This window comes from Bos taurus, chromosome 28, assembly GCF_002263795.3.
Source record: "Bos taurus isolate L1 Dominette 01449 registration number 42190680 breed Hereford chromosome 28, ARS-UCD2.0, whole genome shotgun sequence".
Classification (NCBI taxonomy): Eukaryota; Metazoa; Chordata; class Mammalia; order Artiodactyla; family Bovidae; genus Bos; species Bos taurus.
In genome coordinates this window covers 29,318,944-29,341,303 of record NC_037355.1, presented here as the reverse complement: position 1 = coordinate 29,341,303, position 22,360 = coordinate 29,318,944, and the positions used below count along the sequence as shown (strand labels likewise).

Genomic DNA, 22,360 nt, shown 5'->3' with positions numbered 1-22,360 from the left:
GTCACTCAGTTGTGTCCAACCCTCAGCGACCCCATGGACTGCAGCCTACCAGGCTCCTCCGTCCATGGGATTTTCCAGGCAAGAGTACTGGAGTGGGTTGCCATTGCCTTCTCCGCATAATCACACTATATATAGTTAAATATACAATTTTCTCATTTATATTGTGAGCATTATAGTACTAAAATTTTTTCATGAATATGTATTTTCCTGGAAAGAATAAATTAGAGAAAAATGTCTTTGCAGCAATATGTAGAAGCAGGGACTTACATTGTGTTGGAGATTGAACTGGACAAAGCCTTGGTTCCGAAGAGAATGCCAGAGGAACTAGCCAGAAGGTGTGTGCCGATGGTTCTTATACCTGTTTTGCAAGACAATTTAGGTGACTTCCTTTAAAGGAAGTTGTTTTGTCCACATAAATGTAATTTTTCTTGGGTTAAGCAGCAGACAGTTTTCTGGGTGTTTTTTTTTAATGAAGTTTTTTTCATTACTTTTGTCTTCTTTTAAAAAAAGCCATATATACCAATTACAAAAATATTGAAAATTTCAAGATCAGCAAGAAAAAAAAAATCAACAAGAAAGTATCTAAAAATACCCAGATTTCTTTCTACTCACCCAATGATAACCATTTTTAACACCTTGGTATTTATCCTTCTGGAGTTATTGTAAGTCTCTATATTACACACACACACACACACTCCTCTCATATAAATATGTGTAATTTTTTAGAACTATGCTTACGTTGTACCACAGTGCTTTGATTGTGTTGATAAGAAGTTGTCTGTTTCATCAAGGTTATCCAATTTATTGATGTATAATTATTCATGGTATCCTTTATTGTCTTTTTTATATAGATAGATGGAGAATAATGTCTCCATATATATGAGGAATCCCTCTACATTTCCTCTCAATCCTCATGCCATTTCCCTACCAACACCCTGCACCCCAGGCCTAAGCAATCACGTATCTACTTTTTGTCTGTATAAATTTGCCAACTCTGGAACATTTCATTTAAGTGGAAGCATATACCAATGTGGTCCTCGTTGGCTGGTTTCTTTCATCTAATATGATGCTGTGAAGGTTCATCCAGCATGCAGCGTGTATCAGTATTTCATTTCCTTATTGTTGAATAGTACTTCATTCTATGAATGTACCACATTTGGGCAATTTACTCTTACTATAGCATTCTGTAATGATTATATTAAAATGGAAATCAATTCATATAACTCCTCTCTTCAGAAGCTACCAGTGACTCCCATCATACTCTGAGCAAAAGTCAGTCTATATGACCTACAAGGGGCTGGCTATGTACTCTGCATGTATTTTCTCCTCATTTTTTTCTGTCTAGCCAAAGTGGCCTCTTGTTATTGCTCACACATGCCAGGCATACTCTTGCAGCAAGGCCTTTACACTTGCTGCTTGCTTTTCCTATAATTTCCTTCACCCCAGATATCTACATGACTTGCTTCCTTACTTCTATCAGGTCATACTCAAGTATTATCATCTCAGTGAAGCTTTCCCTGGTGAAATATGCTCCCCATCTCCACCACTCCCAACCCCCAACATAGTTTGTCTGCCTTCTTGTATTATTTTTCTGTGTGGAACATATCACTAACATATTTATCTTATTTATTGTCCTTTTTTCCCCCAACTAAAATGTAAGTGCCACGAGGGCAAGAATTTTTGTCTTTGCTTAATACTCTATCCCTGGCACCTGGAAAAGTGCCTGGTGGATAATAGGCACTCAATATATATTTTCAATGAATGAATAATATTGTCTCTGGAAAGGAAACTGGGTGGCTAAACAAGGTTGGCAGGAGACCACTTACTATATATTGGTTCATATTTCTTAAATTTTGAATCATATGGATATATTATCTAGTAACATAGATAAAATTAAAATTAAGAGTTATGAGCAAGGTCTACAATTACATAGAACCTATTCTCACTTTTCTTTTTGGCCATGCCACATAGCTTGCAAGATCTTAGTTCCCCAACCAAGGATTGAACCTGGGCCACTGCAGTGAAAGCACCAAGTCTTAACCACTGGACCACCAGGGAATTCTCATGCGAAGAGCTGACTCATTGGAAAAGACTCTGATGCTGGGAGGGATTGTGGGCAGGAGGAGAAGGGGACGACAGAGGATGAGATGGCTGGATGGCATCACTGACTCGATGGACGTGAGTCTCAGTGAACTCCGGGAGTTGGTGATGCACAGGGAGGCCTGGCATGCTGCAATTCATGGGGTTGCAAAGAGTCCGACACGACTGAGCGACTGATCTGATCAGAAAGAAAAATTGGATTTGTGAATTTTTTGGTAAATTTCAAGACAGTATAGTATACCTAAGTAGGAATCTGAAACTCTTAGAAGGAAGAACTATAATTCCGTTTGTCTGTGTGCTCAGTCACTCAGTCGTGTCCGACTCTTTTCAACCCCATGGACTGTAGCCTGCCAGGCTCCTCTGTCCATGGGGATTCTCCAGGCAAGAATACTGGAATGAGTTGCCATGCCCTCCTCCAGGGGATCTTCCCAACCCAGGGATTGAACCCAGGTCTCCCACATTGCAAGTGGATTCATTACCAAGTGAGCCATCAGGGAAGCCCCTGATTTCTTTTGGGTTCTTGTAAGAACTCCTGGAAATGGAAGGTAAAAGTTTTGGTGTAAGTAGTTTAACAGTGATAAAATGTATTTTCTTATTCACTGTAAAGTTTTTTTTTTCCACTGTAAAGTTTAATGTCTTTACTGTAGCTTAATGCAGTCTTATAAATTATGACCAAGAGTATACTTTTTATCCTTATTGTTATTCAGTCACTCAGTTGTGTCTGACTTTTTACAGCCCCATGGACTGTAGCACATCAGGCTTCCCTGTCTTTCATTATCTCCCAGAGTTTGCTCGAACTCATGACCATTGAGTCGGTGATGCCATCCAACCATCTCGTCCTCTGTTGCCACCTTCTCCTCCTGCCTTCAATCTTTTCCAGCATCAGGGTCTTTTCAAATGAGTCAGTTCTTCACATTGGGTGGTCACTGTATTGGAGCTTCAGCTTTAGCATCAGTCCTTCCAATGAATATTTAGGATTGATTCCTTTTAGGATTGACTGATTTGATCTCCTTGCAGTCCAACAGACTCTCAAGAGTCCTCTCCAGCATCACAGTTCGAAAGCATCAACTTTTCCTACTGAAGAGGAAAGAAAAGCTTTCACTTGCTTGTACCATTTATATTTCCAAAGCTTTGTGCTTTCAGAGACTCTACCAAAAGTCATAACAGCTACTGTTAGTAGCTACATAAAGCTACTAAAGTCGAAACACCCATTTCTTTCTAATGCCTGAGTTATGTAGTTTCTTGTGTACAAGAGATTTTAAAAAAATGAATAAGGGTAAAGCCTGGCCTCAAATTAGCCAGAAGTGCAACTTAGCTACTTTCCAGGTAGCTATTTAGTGGTTTCCTACCTTCCTTCCTAATTCACAGTTATATGCTGTTCTGAAGTTCACATCTAGGTTCTTACATGAGATAATAGCATAGTGGTCCAGTGTGATGGGCAACTGACCTTTGATATCCCTCACCCAGACCTTTGGCGCTGGGAAATAAAAGAACATACATCTGGATATAAGAAAGTTTGTGTGTTTTTTTTCTGATACAGGGTCAAGGAAATGATTCCTCCAAGGCCACCTCTTACCCGTAGGACAGGAGGAGCTCAGAAGGTAAGTGCCAAAGCCAAGGTGAAACTCTGCGATGTTGAGTGCACCCACTTGAAAATAGAGCTTGGGCTCTTCGGTGTGTTTTCCAGAAGGGGTGAGAAATTGTAGCTTCACATATTTTCCCTCATGCTTCTATCTGACCAGATTAAACATACAGTGTTTAATCTTTGGCTGATGGTTTCTGAGATGGGAAGAAAAGGGCAATTTATACCTAAAGTATTACTGAATGTAAAACCCAGTCCAGTTTCAGACTTTCCTTCCACGTCTTGACCTCTTTGAGGCCCCTTTACCAGACACTTTGTATTTTTCTAGGCGGTGAGTGACTACCACAAGCAGATCAAGAACATTTCTAGAGCCATTCTGAATGAATATCACAATATGTTTGGGAAACAAGTAGTCAAGACTGGTAATGATATAGACAGTGAAACCCTGGAGGAGCAGAAGTGCCAGCTCAACTATGAACTTAATTGCTCTGGAAAATACTTTGCTTTCAAAGAACAACTCAAGGTAAATATTAATTTATTAAACCGTGGATTTTTATGAAGCATCTTATCTGCATATGTAGTTATCATTTCTTTTCCAGTGATGTTCAGCTATGCTCTACCTTTCTTGCTACTGATACAAAGACCTATGTCCTCCATGATGGAATGTCTAGAGACATTCTTCCACTCCTGTATAGTCTTGGTATGGTTCAGTATCCATACTGAGTGTAAGCTTGTAATAAACTAATTCCTCACTTGAAGTTAGGCCAGATTTGGGGCCAGATTTCGTGTTGCATTAGCAGGCAGACACTCTGTACCTGGTGTTGATTCCATGACAATTTTCTGTTTCCCATTGCAAACCTTTTCCAGCCCATAGAATCACTAAGATTTGAGAAGTATTTACTTAACAATAATTTCCCAAATAATAATGGCTAACATTTATTGAGTATTTGTTGTATACAGACGAATTTTTAAATATTCCATATTTTACTAATTTAATCCTCACAACAACTATAAGAGAAAGGTACTCCTCATTTTATAGATAGAGAATTGCAGTATTTAGTTGATTAAATAATTTGCCTAAGATTACAGAGCTAGTAAAGGTCAAAGATGGGATGTACATTCAGGCAATCTGGCTCCAGACTCAACATTCTTATTTGCTAGACTGCATTGCCTTTCTATGTACATTTACTATGTGCCCTAAACTGTACCAAACAGATACAAAGAAAGTATGTGGAAATAATAAAGTGAAAAGCAACGGATACCCATGGAGACAAGAGGCCATTCTCAGGTGGCATAGGCACATCTCAGTTTGATTCCTGGTTCTACTATTACTAGCTGGATGTCCTTCTTCACCTGTTATTTCTCTTTGGCCTCTCAATCCTCTTTTGAAGTAAGATAGGAATACCAGAAGTACATATCCATTTAATAAATGAGGAAACCGAAATACCAAATGTAAAATAATTTATGAGGTTGTACAGTGGCAGGATTAGAACCAGGATTCCATTGTTCAGTCTCTCAAATCAGGCCTTTCTCCTTTTCTCCCTTGAATCATGTTGCCACTATGAAAAACATGATGCATAAACATAATGCTAAGGTTTTCTTTGTCTTTGTGACTCTCTTTGCAAAGTGTGAATCCTGTATTGACCATATTGATGATGATGGTAATGTCAAGAAAAGAATGATGTCATGAATACATACTTTGATGTCATGCAAAGTATGTTGATTGGGGGAAAATCAGAGAGCCAACGGTCTAGCAGTCACCAAGGAAAATCATTTCACCTTCTGGATTTCTGATGAGCCTTAGATCAGAAGCTCAAGGGAGGTCTGTGCTGTTAGCATGCTGCTGAACTGTGTTATCACATGGTGATGCGTGTCTCTTGCAGCATGCTGTGGTAAAGATTGTGAGAGAGAAGTACTTGAAGACAACATCATTCGAAAGCCAAGAGGAGCTGCAGAAATTTATCAGTGAGCTGTATGTTTTCTTGGTGGATCAGATGCATGTGGCCTTAAACCAGGTAGGTGCCTTAGAACTAAGCACTCTTCCTTTTCTCTGTAGGTCATCAGGGTCTCCTCTAAATAATTCCTTTCTTCTTGCCTCTTTTCTTCCTTAACTCCACAGACATTTATTGGGGTAGCTGCTCTGTGCTAGGCATTGAAAACACAAAGATGAATGAGAAACTGCCTAACTTATAAGACTAATTTTTGGAAAAATAAGGGGGTATCCTCTTTCATGCAATCTCAGAAACTACAGAATGATCTCTCTTCATTTCCAAGGCAAACCATTCAATATCACGGAAATCCAACTCTATGCCCCGACCAGTAACACTGAAGAAGCTGAAGGTGAACAGTTCTATGAACACCTACAAGACCTTCTAGAACTAACACCCAAAAAAGATGTCCTTTTCATTATAGGGGACTGGAATGCAAAAGTAGGAAGTCAAGAAGCACCTGGAGTAATAGGCAAATTTGGCCTTGGAATATGGAATGAAGCAGGGCAAAGACTAATAGAGTTCTACCAAGAGAACACACTGGTCATAGCAAACACCCTCTTCCAACAACACAAGAGAAGACTCTACACATGGACATCACCAGATGGTCAATATAGAAATCAGATTGGTTATATTCTTTGCAGCCAAAGATGGAGAAGCTCTATATAGTCAGCCAGGAGCTGACCGTGGCTCAGATCATGAACTCCTTATTGCCAAATTCAGACTTAAATGGAAGAAAGTGGGGAAAACCACTAGACCATTCAGGTATGACCTAAAGCAAATCCCTTATGACTATACAGCAGAAGTGAGAAATAGATATAAGGGACTAGATTTGATAGTGTGCCTGATGAACTATGGACAGAGGTTCATGACATTGTGCAGGAGACAGGGATCGAGACCATCCCAAAGAAAAAGAAATGAAAAAAGGAAAATGGCTGTCTGAGGAGGCCTTACAAATAGCTGTGAAAAGAAGAGAAGTGAAAAGCAAAGGAGAAAAAGAACGATACACCCATTTGATTGCAGAATTCCAAATAGCAAAGAGATAAAGCCTTCCTTCAGCAATCAATGCAAAGAAATAGAGGAAAACAATAGAATGGGAAAGACTAGAGATCTCTTCAAGAAAATTAGAGATACCAAGGGAACATTTCATGCAAAGATGGGCTCAATAAAAGACAGAAATGGTATGGACCTAACAGAAGCAGAAGATGTTAAGAAAAGGTGACAAGAATACACAGAAAAACTGTACAAAATAGATCTTCATGACCCAGATAATCACGATGGTGTGATCATTGACCTAGAGCCAGACATCCTGGAATGTGAAGTCAAGTGGAACTTAGGAAGCATCACTACAAACAAAGCTAGTGGAGGTGATGGAATTCCAGTTGAGCTATTTCAAATCCTGAAAGATGATGTTCTGAAAGTGCTGCACTCAATATGCCAGCAAATTTGGAAAACTCAGCAGAGGCCACAGGACTGGAAAAGGTCAGTTTTCATTCCAATCCCAAAGAAAGGCAATGCCAAAGAATGCTCAAACTACCACACAATTGCACTCATCTCACACACTAGGAAAGTAATGCTCAAAATTCTCCAAACCAGACTTCAGCGATATGTGAACTGTGAACTTCCAGATGTTCAAGCTAGTTCTAGAAAAGGCAGAGGAACCAGAAATGAGATTGCCAACATCCACTGGATCATCAGAAAAGCAAGAGAGTTCCAGAAAAACATCTCTTTCTGCTTTATTGACTATGCCAAAGCCTTTGACTGTGTGGATCATAATAAACTGTGGAAAATTCTTCAACAGATGGGAATACCAGACCACCTGACCTGCCTCTTGAGAAACCTATATGCAGATCAGGAAGCAACAGTTAGAACTGGACATGGAACAACAGACTGGTTTCAAATAGGAAAAGGAGTACGTCAAGGCTGTATATTGTCACCCTGCTTATTTAACTTATATGCAGAGTACCTCATGAGAAATGCTGGGCTGGAAGAGGCACAAGCTGGAATCAAGATTTCCGGGAGAAATATCAATAACCTCAGATATGCAGATGACACCACCCTTATGGCAGAAAGCAAAGAAGAACTAAAGAGCCTCTTGATGAAAGTGAAAGAGAGTGAAAAGTTGGCTTAAAGCTCAACATTCAGAAAACTAAGATCATGGCATCCAGTCCCATCACTTCATGGCAAATAGATGGGGAAACAGTGGCAGACTTTATATTGGGGGGCTCCAAAATGACTGTAGATGGTGATTGCAGCCATGAAATTAAAATATGCTTACTCCTTGGAAGGAAAGTTATGACCAACCTAGACAGCATATTAAAAAGCAGAGATATTACTTTGTCAACAAAGGTCCATCTAGTCAAGGCTATTGTTTTTCCAGTCATCATATATGAATGTGAGACTTGGACTGTGAAGAAAGCTGAGCGCCAAAGAATTGATGCTTTTGAACTGTGGTGTTGGAAAAGACTCTTGAGAGTCCCTTGGACTGCAAGGAGATCCAACCGGTCCATCCTAAAGGAGATCAGTCCTGGATGTTCATTGGAAGGACTGATGTTGAAGCTGAAACTCCAATACTTTGGTCCCCTGATGCAAAGAGCTGACCCATTTGATGCTGGGAAAGATTGAGGGCAGGAGGAGAAGGGGATGACAGAGGATGAGATGGTTGGATGGCATCACCGACTCAATGGACATGGGTTTGGGTGGGTTCTGGGAGTTGGTGATGGACAGGGAGGCCTGACGTGCTGCGGTTCATGGGGTCGCACAGAGTTGGACACGACTGAGCAACTGAACTGAACTGATGCCAGTTATATGTTCATATAGCTAGGGAGAAAAGAGAAAGTCTGAAAAGATTTTTTTGAATTTGGCAATAAAGAGGCTGTTGTTAACCTTTTCATAGCGGTTTCATTGGTCTAATGAAGTAGATCCAAGTTATAGTGAATTGAGGAGTAAATGAGTGATTAGAAAGCAGGTGGATAAACATTCAAGAAGTTGGAAGATAAAAGGAAGGAGTAGGAAAGTAGTAGCTAGAAATTAGAGATTTTCTTTTTAAGATGGAAAAGTCTTTAGAATGTCCTCAGGTTTAGGAAAAGGAGTCAGTAGATTGGGAGAAGTTCAAAGTTGAGGGGAAAGAGAGGACAATCAATGGCAAACTTGGGATATACAAATGGAAAAGGATCAAGAATTTAGATGTAAGGATTAGCCTCAAAACAGAGAAGGATGTGATACCTCTTCCTCTGAGGTTGAAAGCAAAGACATACAATGGATGCAGGAATAAACAGTTTAGGGGCTTCCCTTCTTGAGCACTGGTGGTTAAGTGGTTAAGAATCTGCCTTGCAATGCAAGGGATGCTGGTTTGATCCCTGGTCTGGGGAGATTGCACATGCTGTGGACCAACTAAGCCTGTGCACCACAGCTACTGAGCCCACGCTCTAGACCCCGAGAGCCACAACTGCTGAGCCCATGTGCTGCAGCTGCTGAAGGCCCATGTGCCTAGAGCCTGTGCTCTGCAACAAGAGAAGCCACCGATGAGAAGCTCACACACTGCAATAGAGAGTAGCCCCCGCTCTCTGCGACTAGAGGAAGCCCACATGCACCAACAAAGACCCACCACAGCCAAAAAATTAAATAAATCTTAGAAAAAAGAGAAACAATTTGGTTGTGGGATTCAAAAGTTGAAGGATTTTTTTTTTTTTGCCTAATAATTTCTATTTCCTCTGTGAAGTAACATCTTTACTGAAAGTGAAAGGAGTAAGTGTTGAATGTAGTTTGAAGAGAAGAAAATTTAGATACTGCCTAGCATAATGGAAAATGTTGCTGAACAAGGACAGATACATAGATTGTTGAGAGTAGTAAAGTCTTCAGCTAAGACCATATGCAGTTTTCTTCAGGCTCAATTAGCAGCTTCTGCCTAAGAAGGAAGAAGTCAGATTGTGGGATTGTTTTGATTTGGGAGTTGTCTGAGCAAGTGCAGGAAAAGGACAAGGATGCCCAGGACTTGAGTGTGCTGGTGAGAGAGCAGTATGAGTAGATAATCATGAGGTCCAGGCTTATCCATTTGGGAAATTATAGGTGTATTGGAAGTCAGAGAGCAGTTTTAAGGGGACTAAATGACAAGAAGACAGAAGGCTTGTAATGTGGGTATGGGGAGTGGATATTAGAGGTAAAATATTTCTGGTTTGGGCATAGGAGTGTGTTGCTATAGGGATTTGGAGCTCAGAATTAGAAAGAACGGAGTACAGAGGCATTAACAATGATCAGAAGCTCTCTTTGGCCCATCTCAAACTGAGCTTCACTCTTCACATTCCTTAGTAACTCTCATTGTTAAAGTCAACGATACAAGTTTTATTTCTGGTTAAGAAATCGGGGGAGGGGTCTTCCCTGCCCCTGGCCTCTGGCCCAAGAGATTGCTTATTATACCAGACCTCCTCTTTCCTATCTGGGTATAAAGGATATGTTATTTTTCCTTCTACCTTTCTGGCTATGTCTAAAATGTCTCCTTGGTAGAATCTGTCTATATATCCCATTGAAAATATAGATGTAGCTGCCAAAGATTTGTTTTCTCGATGTTTGAAGATTCTGGCTAGTTCTTGACAACCTTTTCATGTCATGACCCCTAAAAAATGATAATATTTCTGTACACTAGAGAAAAAGAAAGAAGCTATTTGGGGTTAAAAGTGACTTAGGGATGCTGACTGCCCAGCCTTGAGGAGAGCAGTTCTGCTGTAAATAATTTTTACTCACTTCCATGAGCTCAGACTGTTGGTGTTCAGATACCTGAGATTCTATTTCACCCTCGATATTTATCTGTTGGTTCACACTCACTCTGTTACTGTACTGGTAAGACTGTGAGAAACCTCAATATCATTTCAGACATCATAACTAGAGTCTCATATCTGGTTTATTCTTATAAAACTTCTCTGCTTATAACTGCTTCATTTTGTCTGCCTGTCATCTTGATGCTGACAAGACCATGCCAGATGATGTCCAAGGCACCCCTCCAGCCATTTATACTAGCAGTGAACAGCTTGGACTCTTTGCCTTTGAAGCAGAAGTCAATGAGAACTATGAAATGGCAACAGTGTACTATGAAGAGGTAATTAAACATCTTTCTGGTGGTTGTTGCTACTGCTAATTGTATAATATGGGTATAATACATAGGAGTGTTTGATTGTTTAAAATCCAACCTTGTTGGTGAAAAGATGGACACATAGATCAATAAGAGAGTCCAAAAATAGGTCCATAGAAACAGAGCCATTATATTTTTGACAAAGTTGTTTACAGATTTAAAAATTCAATGCCTAAAGGATAGGCTTTTCAAAAAATTGTGTTAGAACAGTTGGTTATCCATATGCAGAAATGAGCCTCAAGAGGCAGAAATAAAGATGGCAGAGTAAGGGGACTTGGAGGTCACCTCCTTGCCTTAAGCATGTTAAAAATATACCTACATGTGGAACAATTCTCACTGGAAGCTGACAGAAGGGCTCATGTACAAGCAAGGCTGTAAGAAAGATACACGCATAATTTAGCTGAAAGGGAAGAAAAGTGAGCTGGTTGGGACCTGTGACCCTAGGAGGGGACTCAGAGGAAAAGGGAGAGTGCAGTGGTGAATATTCACACTGAGGGGTAAGTGAGTCAAGCCGCAGACTGGGTGTCCCAGTCCTGGATTACTGTGTAGAGAAGACAGGGCGCCTTTGCGGGTTGGAGGACTGACTGCTGGGACAAACAGAAAGGCTGGAGAAGCCTGGGCTCCGTTTATGAAGAATGCAAGTGTCCTGGCTTGCCCCTGAGGCAGGGCAGAGCGAGATCTGCCCTACAGGCTGGCACATTCCTCACGGCCGCCTTACCATGCATCTGGGCCCAAGCCAAGCCAGTGCTCCAGCCCCACTCAGACCACACCACAGCATGGCACTGGATCTGGGGGCCACAACCAGGAAAAAAAAGTCTAACCTGGGCTGCATCTGAGAAGAGCCACAGATGGCTACATAAGCAGCCATTGTTACAGCTATATGCACAGGGCCCAACTTGCTTCACACACCCTCCCTCTGGTACAAATGTCCCAGTGTAGGGAGAGGGAGAAACATGCACTTAATGGGAACATAGCTGGAGGAAGATTGTCACATCCAGTTGTGAAACTGTTGCCCTGTGTTTTCTTAGGAGAATTTTATAGTTTTAGATATTACATTTAGGTCTTTGATTCACTTGAATTATTTTTTTGTATATGGTGTTAGGTAAGGGTTCAACTTCATTCTCTGCATGTGGATACTCCGTTTTCCTAGCATAGTTTGCTTAAAAGATTGTCCTTTTCCTACCGAATGGTCTTGACACCTTTGTCAAAAGTCATTTGACCATATATGTTAGGATTTATTTCTGGGCTCTCCATTCTATTCCCTTGGCTTATATGTCTGTCTTTATACCAGTACCAGACTGATTATTGTAACTTTGTTAAGTTCTGAAATCAGGAAGTGTGAGTTTTCTAGTTTTGTTCTTTTTAAAGATCATTTTGGATATTCAGGATCCTTAAGATTCCATATGAATTTTGGAATGGGCTTTTATGTTTCTGCAAAAAAATATCATTGGGATTTTGATAGACATTGCATTGGGTCTATATATTGCTTTTCACAGTATTAAGTCTTCTAATCTAATCTGTGAACATGCAATGTGTTTTCATTTGTTTATCTCTCTTCTTTTTAATTTCTTTCAGCAATGTTTTATAGTTTTCACTCATTATAAGTTGCTTTTATTATTACATATTTGTGGATAAGCTGATATTTGCCTCCTCAAGACTGTGACAGAAGTGATTATATGTAAATTTTTAAAATGAAACATAAATGAACCTTTTGGTTCCCAAGTAATTGGATGAGCATATGGTGACCAAAACACTGATACTAGAAAGCAGTGAATTGAGGATTTATTTTTTTTTTGAGGATTCATTTTTTACATTATTTCAATAAATATTTATTGACCACATAATATAAGCCAGACAAGTGACTGTTCTGGGCATTCAGAATTTAATGGTAAGCAAAAAAGAAGTCATACTTCTAATTTCATAGAGCTTATAGTATTTCTGGAGTGCTTGCTATGTGATGTTATGTGCATGAAGGATGTAGCATAGTGTCACGGTAACCTTGGTCCTCCTGATGTTTCATGTGGCAGAGGTTAGTTCGTGAGCCCCAGAACCTGGAGCACTGGCTGGACTATGGTGCCTTCTGCCTCCTAACTGAAGACAATATCAAAGCACAGGAGTGTTTTCGAAAAGCCCTTTCCCTGAACCAGAATCATATCCAGAGGTATGGTTGGAAGGGAGAGGAATGAGTAGGAGCAGATAAGCTTCTGTGTGCGTTTGCCCTGGTTCCTGCAACATGGGCCATGTGGTCAATCATGCTGGTGGTCTCTTCTCAGCTTGTTGCTGTGTGGTGTCCTGGCTGTCCTGATGGAGAACTATGAGCAGGCAGAAGTTTTCTTTGAAGATGCTACTTGCTTGGAACCGACCAATGTTGTAGCCTGGACTTTACTTGGTTTGATACTTTCCTATGATACAAATGTATCTTCTTTCATTAGAAGATTTTTCCTTTCTCCTTCCATTCTTTAATGGCTCATCATGTAATTCTTAAACTTTGGTAGAAGTGTGGGAAATTTAAATGAAATGTTGTCATTCTTCAGTATTTGATAGTGGGAAATTAGTCACCTTTGTTTCAACGTCTTTTTTTATTCAGGCTTATACTATGAAATTCAAAATAATGATATTCGAATGGAAATGGCATTTCATGAAGCCTCCAAACAGCTTCAGGCACGAGTTCTTCAGGCACAAGTCACGAAGCAGAAGAGCACCGGTACTATAGAGTATGTTGAAGAAGGAGGGAAAGCAGAATCCAGCTTAGGTCCTTGGGGAGTTACCAATGTTTCTTCTACAGCAGCCCTCAAAGTGGAAGCCCCCACAGGTAGGACCAGGGAGATGGTGTGTGGCTATTGGAAAAATTACTGGCCTCATGAGTAGGCTCTGGCACATAGTAGGTACTCAGTAAATAGTTGTGAAATGAATGAGAAAGTGGAGTTTTGAGTTGTTCCAGGGCTACCAGGCAACAGTCCTTCTAAACATTTCCTCATTCATGTGACTGAAAGTCGGAAATTTCTACTGTTGTTGCTTGTCAATTTTTTGAGACTTAAAATTTTTGAGAATTTAACATCTCTATGTATCCCTAAAAGGGGTATCATTTTAGCAGATTCTTTTCCCCCTCACTCACTTCCCCAGGATCTAAAGTCTCAGTCTTGTGATTGTAAAATTTTTAAATTTATTTAATCACTTTTTTTCCCTGTTTTTCACTGACATTCTCCTTTCCTCCACTTAAGGAAATCATTCTAATGTGTTTAAGTTGTGTGTTTTTGTGTGTTTCTTGCATATGTTATTTTGTTTATAAGTTATTACACTTATTAACACAAAATTGTTATTTTGTGTACATGTATTTTCAACAGTTTAGGGTATAATGAATATTTCATAAACTGCACATATTTAATGTGTACAATTTGAAAAGTTTTGACACGTGAACACATCCATGGAAACATCACCACAGTTAATATAATGAACATATCTGAAAACTCCAAAACTTTCTTTGTGCCCATTTGTAATCTCTTTCTCCCATCCAAGTACTCAACAGGTCTGACCCTGATCAGATGAGATCTGGCACATTCAGGGTGGTGTGGCTGTAGACTGTAATCTCTTTCTCTTGCCCCTGTTTCCATATAACCACCAATCAACTTTCTGTTACTATGGATGAGTTTGCATATGTTAGACTTTTACTTATTTATTTATGGCTGCCCTGGGTCTTCATTAATGTGTGCAAGCCTTCTCTAGTTACAGCGAGTGGGGACAACTGCTCTTTGCCATGGTGTGTGGGCTTCTCACTGTGGTGGCCTCTCTCATTGCAGAGCAAGGGCTCTAGGGGTATGGGCTTAGCTGTGGATCACAGGCCCAGCTGCTTCGCCGAATGTGGGATCTTCCCAGACCAGGGATCCAACCTGTGTCCTCTGCATTGGCAGGCAGATTCTTAACCACTGGGGATGTCCCAATTTTAGAATTAAGAAGAATTACACAGTATATACTGTTTTTTTGTCTGACTTTTTGCACTTCAGTTAGTCAGTCAGCTCAATCACTCAGTCATGTCCGACTCTGCGACTCCATGACTGCAGCACGCCAGGCCTCCCTGTCCATCACCAACTCCCGGAGTTCACCCAAACCCAAGTCAGTTGAGTCAGTGATGCCATCCAACCATCTCATCCTCTGTCGTCCTCTTCTTCTCCTGCCTTCAGTCTTTCCCAGCATCGGGGTCTTTTCATGAGTCAGCTCTTCACATCAGGTGGCCAAAGTATTAGAGTTTCAGCTTCAGCATCAGTCCTTCCAATGAACATTCAGGACCTATTTCCTTTAGGTTGGATTGCTAGGATCTCCTTGCAGTCCAAGGGACTCTCAAGAGTCTTCTCCAACACCACAGTTCAAAAGCATCAATTCTTCGGCGCTCAGCTTTCTTTATAGTCCAACTCTCACATCCGTATATGACTGCTAGAAAAACCATAGCCTTGACTAGACAGACCTTTGTTGGCAAAGTAATGTCTCTGCTTTTTAATACGCTGTCTAGGTTGGTCATAACTTTCCTTCCAAGGAGTAAGTGTCTTTTTATTTCATGGGTGTAGTCACCATCTGCAGTGATTTTGGAGCCCAAGAAAATAAAGTCTGCCACTGTTTCCACTGTTTCCCCATCTATTTGCCATGAAGTGATGGGAACGGGTGCCTTGATCTTCGTTTTCTGAATGTTGAGCTTTAAGCCAGCTTTTTCACTCTCCTCTTTCACGTTCATCAAGAGACTCTTTAGCTCTTCTTCACTTTCTGCCATAAGGGTGATGTCATCTGCATATCTGAGGTTATTGATATTTTTCCTGGCAATCTTGATTCCAGCTTGTGCTTCATCCAGCCCAGTTTTTCTCATGATGTACTCTGCATATAAGTTAAATAAGCAGGGTGACAATATACAGCCTTGACGTACTCCTTTTCCTATTTGAAACCAGTCTGTTGTTCCAATTCTAACTGTTGCTTCCTGACCTGCATATAGGTTTCTCAAGAGGCAGGTCAGGTGGTCTGGTATTCCCATCTCTTTCAGAATTTTCCACAGTTTATTGTGATCCACACAGTCAAAGACTTTGGCATAGTCAATAAAGCAGAAATAGATGTTTTTCTGGAACTCTCTTGCTTTTTCGATGATCCAGCAGATGTTGGCAATTTCATTTCTGGTTCCTCTGGCTTTTCTAAAACCAGCTTGAACATCTGGAAGTTCACGGTTTATGTATTGCTGAAGCCTGGCTTGTAGAATTTTGAGCATTACTTTGCTAGCATGTGAGATGAGTGCAATTGTGCGGTAGTTTGAGCATTCTTTGGCATTGCCTTCCTTTGGGATTGGAATGAAAACTGACCTTTTTCAGTCCTGTGGCCTCTGCTGAGTTTTCCAAATTTGCTGGCATATTGAGGGCAGCAGTTTCGCAGCATCATCTTTTAGGATTGGAAATAGTCCAACTGGAATTCTATCACCTCCACTAGCTTTGTTCGTAGTGATGCTTCCTAAGTCCCACTTGACTTCACATTTAGGATGTCTGGCTCTAGGTGAGCGATCACACCATCATGATTATCTGGGTCATGAAGATCTTTTTGTACAGTTCTTCTGTGTATTCTTGCCACCTCTTCTTAATATCTTTGGCTTCTGTTAGGTCCCTACCATTTCTGTCCTTTATTGAGCCCATCTTTGCATGAAATGTTCCCTTGGAATCTCTAATCTTTCTCATTCTCTGGTCTTTCTCATTCTGTTGTTTTCCTCTATTTCTTTGCATTGATCACTGAGGAAGGCTTTTTTTTTTTTTTATCTCTCCTTGCTATTCTTTGGAACTCTGCAATCAAATGGGTATATCTTTCCTTTTCTCCTTTGCTTTTGGCTTCTCTTCTTTCCTCAGCTATTTGTAAGGCCTCCTCAGACAGCCATTTTCCTTTTTTCATTTCTTTTTCTTCAGAATGGTCTTGCTCCTTGTCTCCTGTACAACGTCACGAACCTCCATCCATAGTTCATCAGGCACTCTGTCTATCAGATCTCGTCCCTTAAATCCATTTCTCACTTCCACTGTATAATTGTTAGCGATTTGATTTAGGTCATACCTGAATGGTCTAGTGGTTTTCCCCACTTTCTCCAATTAAGTCTGAATTTGGCAATAAGGAGTTCATGATCTGAGCCACAGTCAGCTCCCGGTCTTGTTTTTGCTGACTGTATAGAGCTTCTCCATCTTTGGCTGCAAAGAATATAAGCGATCTGATTTCAATATTGACCATCTGGTGATGTCCATGTGTAGAGTCTTCTCTTGTGTTGTTGGAAGAGGGTGTTTGCTATGACCAGTGTGTTCTCTTGGCAGAACTCTATTAGCCTTTGCCCTGCTTCATTCTGTACTCCAAGGCCAAATTTGCCTATTACTTCAGGTGTTTCTTGACTTCCTACTTTTGCATTCCAGTCCCCTATAATGAAAAGGACATCTTTTTTTGGGTGTTAGTTCTAGAAGGCCTTGTAGGTCTTCATAGAACCGTATAACTTCAGCTTCTTCAGCAGTACTGGTCGGGGCATAGACTTACATTACCGTAATATTGAATGGTTTGCCTTGTAAAAGAATAGAGATCATTGTATTGTTTTTGAGACTGCATCCAAGTACTGTATTTTGGACTCTTGTTGACTATGATGGCTACTCCATTTCTTCTAAGGGATTCTTGCCCACAGTAGTCGATTTAATGGTCATCTGAGTTAAATTCACCCATTCCAGTCCATTTTAGTTCGCTGATTCCTAAAATGTCGACATTCACTCTTGCCATCTCCTGTTTGACCACTTCCAGTTTGCCTTGATTCATGGACCTAACATTCCAGGTTCCTATGCAATATTGCTCTTTATAGCATCAGACCTTGGTTTCATCACCAGTGACATCCACAACTGGGTGTTCTTTTTGTTTTGGCTCCATCTCTTCATTCTTTCTGGAGTTAATTCTCCACTGAGCTCCATTATTAGCATATTGGGCACCTATTGACCTGGGGAGTTCATCTTTCAATGTCCTATCTTTTTGCCTTTTCATACTGTTCATGGGGCTCTCTAGGCAGGAATACTGAAGTGGTTTGCCATTCCCTTCTGCAGTGGACCACATTTTGTCAGAACTCTCCACCATGACCCATCTGTCTTGGGTGGCCCTACATGGCATGACTCATAATTTCATTGAGTTAGACAAGACTGTGGTCCATATGATTAGATTGGTTAGTTTTCTGGTGGTTTTCATTCTGTCTGCCCTCTGATGGAGAAGCATAAGAGGCTTATGAAAGCTTCCTGATGGGATAGACTGACTGAGGGGAATACTGGGTCTTGTTCTGATGGGCGGGGCCGTGCTCAGTAAATCTTTAATCCAGTTTTGATTATTTTGAGACTCAAACATGTTGTTGCCCATATCAGTAGTTCATCCTTTTTTATCGCTAAATAATATCCTGATGTATGGAGATACCACACTGTATTTATTTAATTACCTGTTGATATATATTTGGGCTGTTTCTAGTTTGGGACTGTTAAAGTTGCTGTGGATATTGTGTACAAATTTTTAGATAGACATGGACTCTCATTCTTTTGGATAAATACTTATTATTATTTTTTATCACAAAGTTGTGTCTGAGTCTTTGCAACCCCATGGAATGCAGCATGCCAGGCTTCCTTGTCCTTCACCATCTCCCAGCATTTGCTCAGACTCATGTCCATTGAGTCAGTGATACCATCCAACCATCTCATCCTCTGTCGCCCCTGATACTGGGAAAGATTGAAGGCAGGAGGGAAAGAGGATGAGATGGATAAATACTTAGAAGTTGAATAGCTGGGACTGTTCAACTTAGAAATTGAATATCTGGGTTATCTAGCCATATGTTTTTTAATTTTCTAATATATGAGAATTTTTCCAGATATACTTGTTTCTTACTTCTAATTTAACTTAATAGTGGTTAGAAAATGTACTTTACATGATTTGAATCCTTCTACTTGTTTTATGGTCTAGTGTTTAATCTGACTTGATCCATGTACACTTGAAAAGAGTGTATATTCTGCTGTTGCTGAGTGGAGTGTTCTATAAAGTGAGTTTAATTAGTTGATTGTGTTGTTCAGCTCTGCAAATGCTTTGTGGTTTTGTGCCTTTGAAGTTTTGTTTAAATAGTTCTTCCTACCTCAAGTCACATTTTCTTCGATTAACTTTATAATATTAGTTTTACATTTACATGTTTAATCTATCCAGATTCCATCTTTGAGTGTGATGCTAGGTGGGAACTAGTTTCATTCCACGTAGAGAGATAATTTTCTCAAAAGCATCTGTTAAACAATCATCTTTTATCATTTGATTTAAGGTGTACATGTCTCTGAGCTCTAAGTTCTGATTTGTCTGATCTTAAAGCAACATCACACTCTGTATTGCTGTGGTGTTACACTGTGCCTTGGTTTCTGGCACATGAGGTTTTCCCATTTACTTGCCTTTTGTATACCTGATTTACCTGTTCATGAATCTTTATTCACCTATATGAATTTTATAGTGAGTTTATCAAGTATGTTAAAAATCCAGTTGGACATTTTATTTTGACTGTATTGAATTTATAAATTAATTTAGGGATAATAGACATCTGTGCTTCTGTGCTTGGTCGCTCAGTCATGTCCAACTCTTTGCGACCCCATGGACTGTAGCCTGCTAGGTTCTTGCCTGGAAAATCTGGGAATACTAGAGAGGGGTTGCCATGCCCTCCTCCAGGGGATCTTCCCAACCCAGAAATCAAACCCAGGTCTCAAGCATTGCAGGTGGATTCTTTACCGTCTGAGCCAACAGGGGACTCCAGTAGACACCTGCGTATTATTAACCATTCTATCCAAGTGTGGAGAATCTCTCCATTTACTCTGGTCATCTTCTGGGTTCTTTTATTAAAGTTTTTAACATTTTTTCCCCAGTGAGGCCCTGTTTAAGTAATTCATAGTTGTTTTATTGATTGCATTGCTATCATAATAGTATCTTATTTTAATTATTTTCTCCTTTTATCTATTAGTATAGTGAACAACATACTTAATATTTATTTTCTAGTTGGTTATTGCTGGTATTTTTTAATGTATGCTATTGATTTTCTACATTTTAGTGTATACTATTGTTTTGTAGATTTGACTTGTATATGATAATCTAATTTGACTCATTTTTTTAAAATAGGGAGCTTAGTTTATTTATTTCTTTATTTTCAGCAGTGCTGAGTCTTCGTTACTATGCGGGCTTTTCTCTAGTTGCGGAGAGTGAGGGCCACTCTCTGGTTGAGGGCAGAGTTCTCATTGCAGTGGCTTTTTTTATGGCAGAGCACGGGCTCCAGGGCATGCAGGTTCAGTAGTTGCGGCACTTGGGCTCTAGAGCAGAGGCTCAGTAGTGGCGCACAGGCTTGGTTGCTCCTTGGCATGTAGGATCCTCCTGGACCAGAGATGGAACCTGGGTCTTCTGCACTGGCAGGAGGATTCTCCACCACTGAGCCACCACGGAAGCCCGTAATTTGACTCTTATTGATTCAGATAGATTATTACTTCTATTGTTTTTTCCAGATATGATTATTATATCATCTGCCAATAGTGATAGTGTTACCTTTGCTTCCCAATTCTCATACTGCTCACCTCTTTTTATTATTTACAGTAATATGTTGTAGTTGTAGTGTTCAGCCTTGTCTTCTTTCCCTAAGGGGAATGAGTTTAAAGTTTGTCTGTTAAATCTAAAATATGGTTTAAGATTTTTCTTAAAAAAAAACAAAACCTTTACAGAATTAAGAAGTCTCTTATGTTCTTAATTTCCAAAGTTTTTTTCATTAATAAGTATTGATCCTTATCAGATTCTTTTTCTGCATCAATTAAAAAAAACTATTTTCTCCTTTTATCTATTAGTATAGTGAACAACATTGATAGATTTCTTTTATATTTAACAATCCTCACAATAATTGAATAAATACTGCTTGATCATAATGTATTAATTTTTAATATACCTTTTGATTTGAATAGCTAACTCTTTATTTTGGATCTTTGCATCTGTATTCATAAATGAAAGCCTATAATTTTTTTTGTCTAGTTTTATGATCCAGATTAATAAGTACCTTTTATTCTTTTGCTTTTAGTGTTTAATGTATTTGTATTTTATATTTATTAGAGTTATTCATGGCATTTTCTACTTTTTTTGCATTTTCTACTTTTTAGAGTTTGTCAATTTCATCTAGGTTTAAAAAATTCATTAGAAGGACATGTTTTTTCATATTAATATATTATTTTTATACAGACTTTATTTTTTAGAGCAGTTTAAGTTTCTAAGGTTGTGTCTTGTTCTTTTATTGATAACATATTCAGCTATCTCTTCATTTCCCCATTCTCTGTTTACTTCTGTGTGTTAGATAGGTCGGTTGGCTACATTTCCCAGTCTTGAAGAAGTGCCTTATATAGGAGATGTCCAATGGGGTCCAGCAGGGCACTCTTCTCAGGTCACCAGAGGTATACACTCTAGAAGTATCCCTCTTCTCTTGTGGCAAGGTGAACTTTATGGGCATGCTGGTAAGCAGGACTGGCCCCTGGCCCAATTGTCCATGAGGCTGTGCCTCATGTGGTAACTGAGGGCCCACTGGATGGCACAGTATTTTTCTGTGTGGTTGGTTGTGCATCCCCGAGGGACTCAAGGCTGGTGCCAGTCCACTGGTGGGCAAGTCCGTGTCCCCAAACAGCTGTTCTTGAGCTCCAGGGGAGCTCACAGCTTTGCCAACCCACTGGTGAGTGGGGTCGATTCCCAGTGGTAATAGGCCAAAGGGAAGATTCTAAAATGGCATTTGCTAGTACCAATGTTATTGTGGTAGAATGCTTCAAAAATGGCTGTTTCACCAGTGTCTGCATCCCTAGAGGGAGTACCAGTTAACTTCTGCCACTCCAGAAGGTTCTCCAAGACCAGCAAGAGGGTCTGACCTGGGCTCCTTTCAAGTTAATGCCTCTGCGCTGAGACATGGAGCATGTGACATTTTGTGGATGCCCTTTGAGTGGAGTATCTATTTCCTATAGTCCTTTGCCTCTTCTTATCCTAAGCCCCACTGGTTTTCAAAGCCAGATGTTCTCGGGGCTTGTCTTCCTGATGCAGAATCCCTAGGTTGGGGAGCCTGATATAGGGCTTAAACCCCTTGCTCCTCGGGGAGGACCTCTATGATGGTGATATTCCTCTTGTTTGTGGATCACCAAACTGAGAGTGTGGATCCTGACTATACCATGTCCCCATCCCTCCTACCATCTCATTGTGGTTCCTTTTTGTCTTTAGTGTGGAAAACATTTTCTTCTAGTCTCTGTCATTTTCATAGATAAAGACAGCTGTTCTATAAGTGGTTGTAAATTTGGTGTATCCATGGGAGGTGGTGAGTTCAGGGTCTTCCTACTCTGCTATTTTGGCCACCTCCAGTTTCTTTTTTTTCCTTAAGATCATCATGTCTCAATGATCAGTCTGCATATATAACCAGTCTCTTTTTCCTGAAATGCATATTGGATTACCTCCATCTCTAATAGTTTGGGTTTCCTTCTCTTTCTTGTTCTGCCTACAACGTGGGAGACCCGGATTCAATCCCTG

General features: G+C 40.1%; 1 protein-coding gene across 4 annotated transcripts in view; it reads left to right on the top strand.

The window, feature by feature from the left end:
• The window catches only part of CFAP70 (cilia and flagella associated protein 70), an 83,291-nt gene that overhangs the window by 41,950 nt on the left and 18,981 nt on the right, over nucleotides 1–22,360 (top strand). For all 4 annotated transcript variants that reach the window (XM_024986691.2, XM_059882539.1, XM_024986692.2 and 1 more), the window contains 8 exons: nucleotides 244–335; nucleotides 3,641–3,701; nucleotides 4,011–4,205; nucleotides 5,566–5,697; nucleotides 10,637–10,762; nucleotides 12,823–12,956; nucleotides 13,069–13,184; nucleotides 13,383–13,607. In XM_024986691.2, the coding sequence (XP_024842459.1) occupies nucleotides 244–335; nucleotides 3,641–3,701; nucleotides 4,011–4,205; nucleotides 5,566–5,697; nucleotides 10,637–10,762; nucleotides 12,823–12,956; nucleotides 13,069–13,184; nucleotides 13,383–13,607 (1,081 nt within the window). The remainder of the gene's footprint in view (nucleotides 1–243; nucleotides 336–3,640; nucleotides 3,702–4,010; nucleotides 4,206–5,565; nucleotides 5,698–10,636; nucleotides 10,763–12,822; nucleotides 12,957–13,068; nucleotides 13,185–13,382; nucleotides 13,608–22,360) is intronic.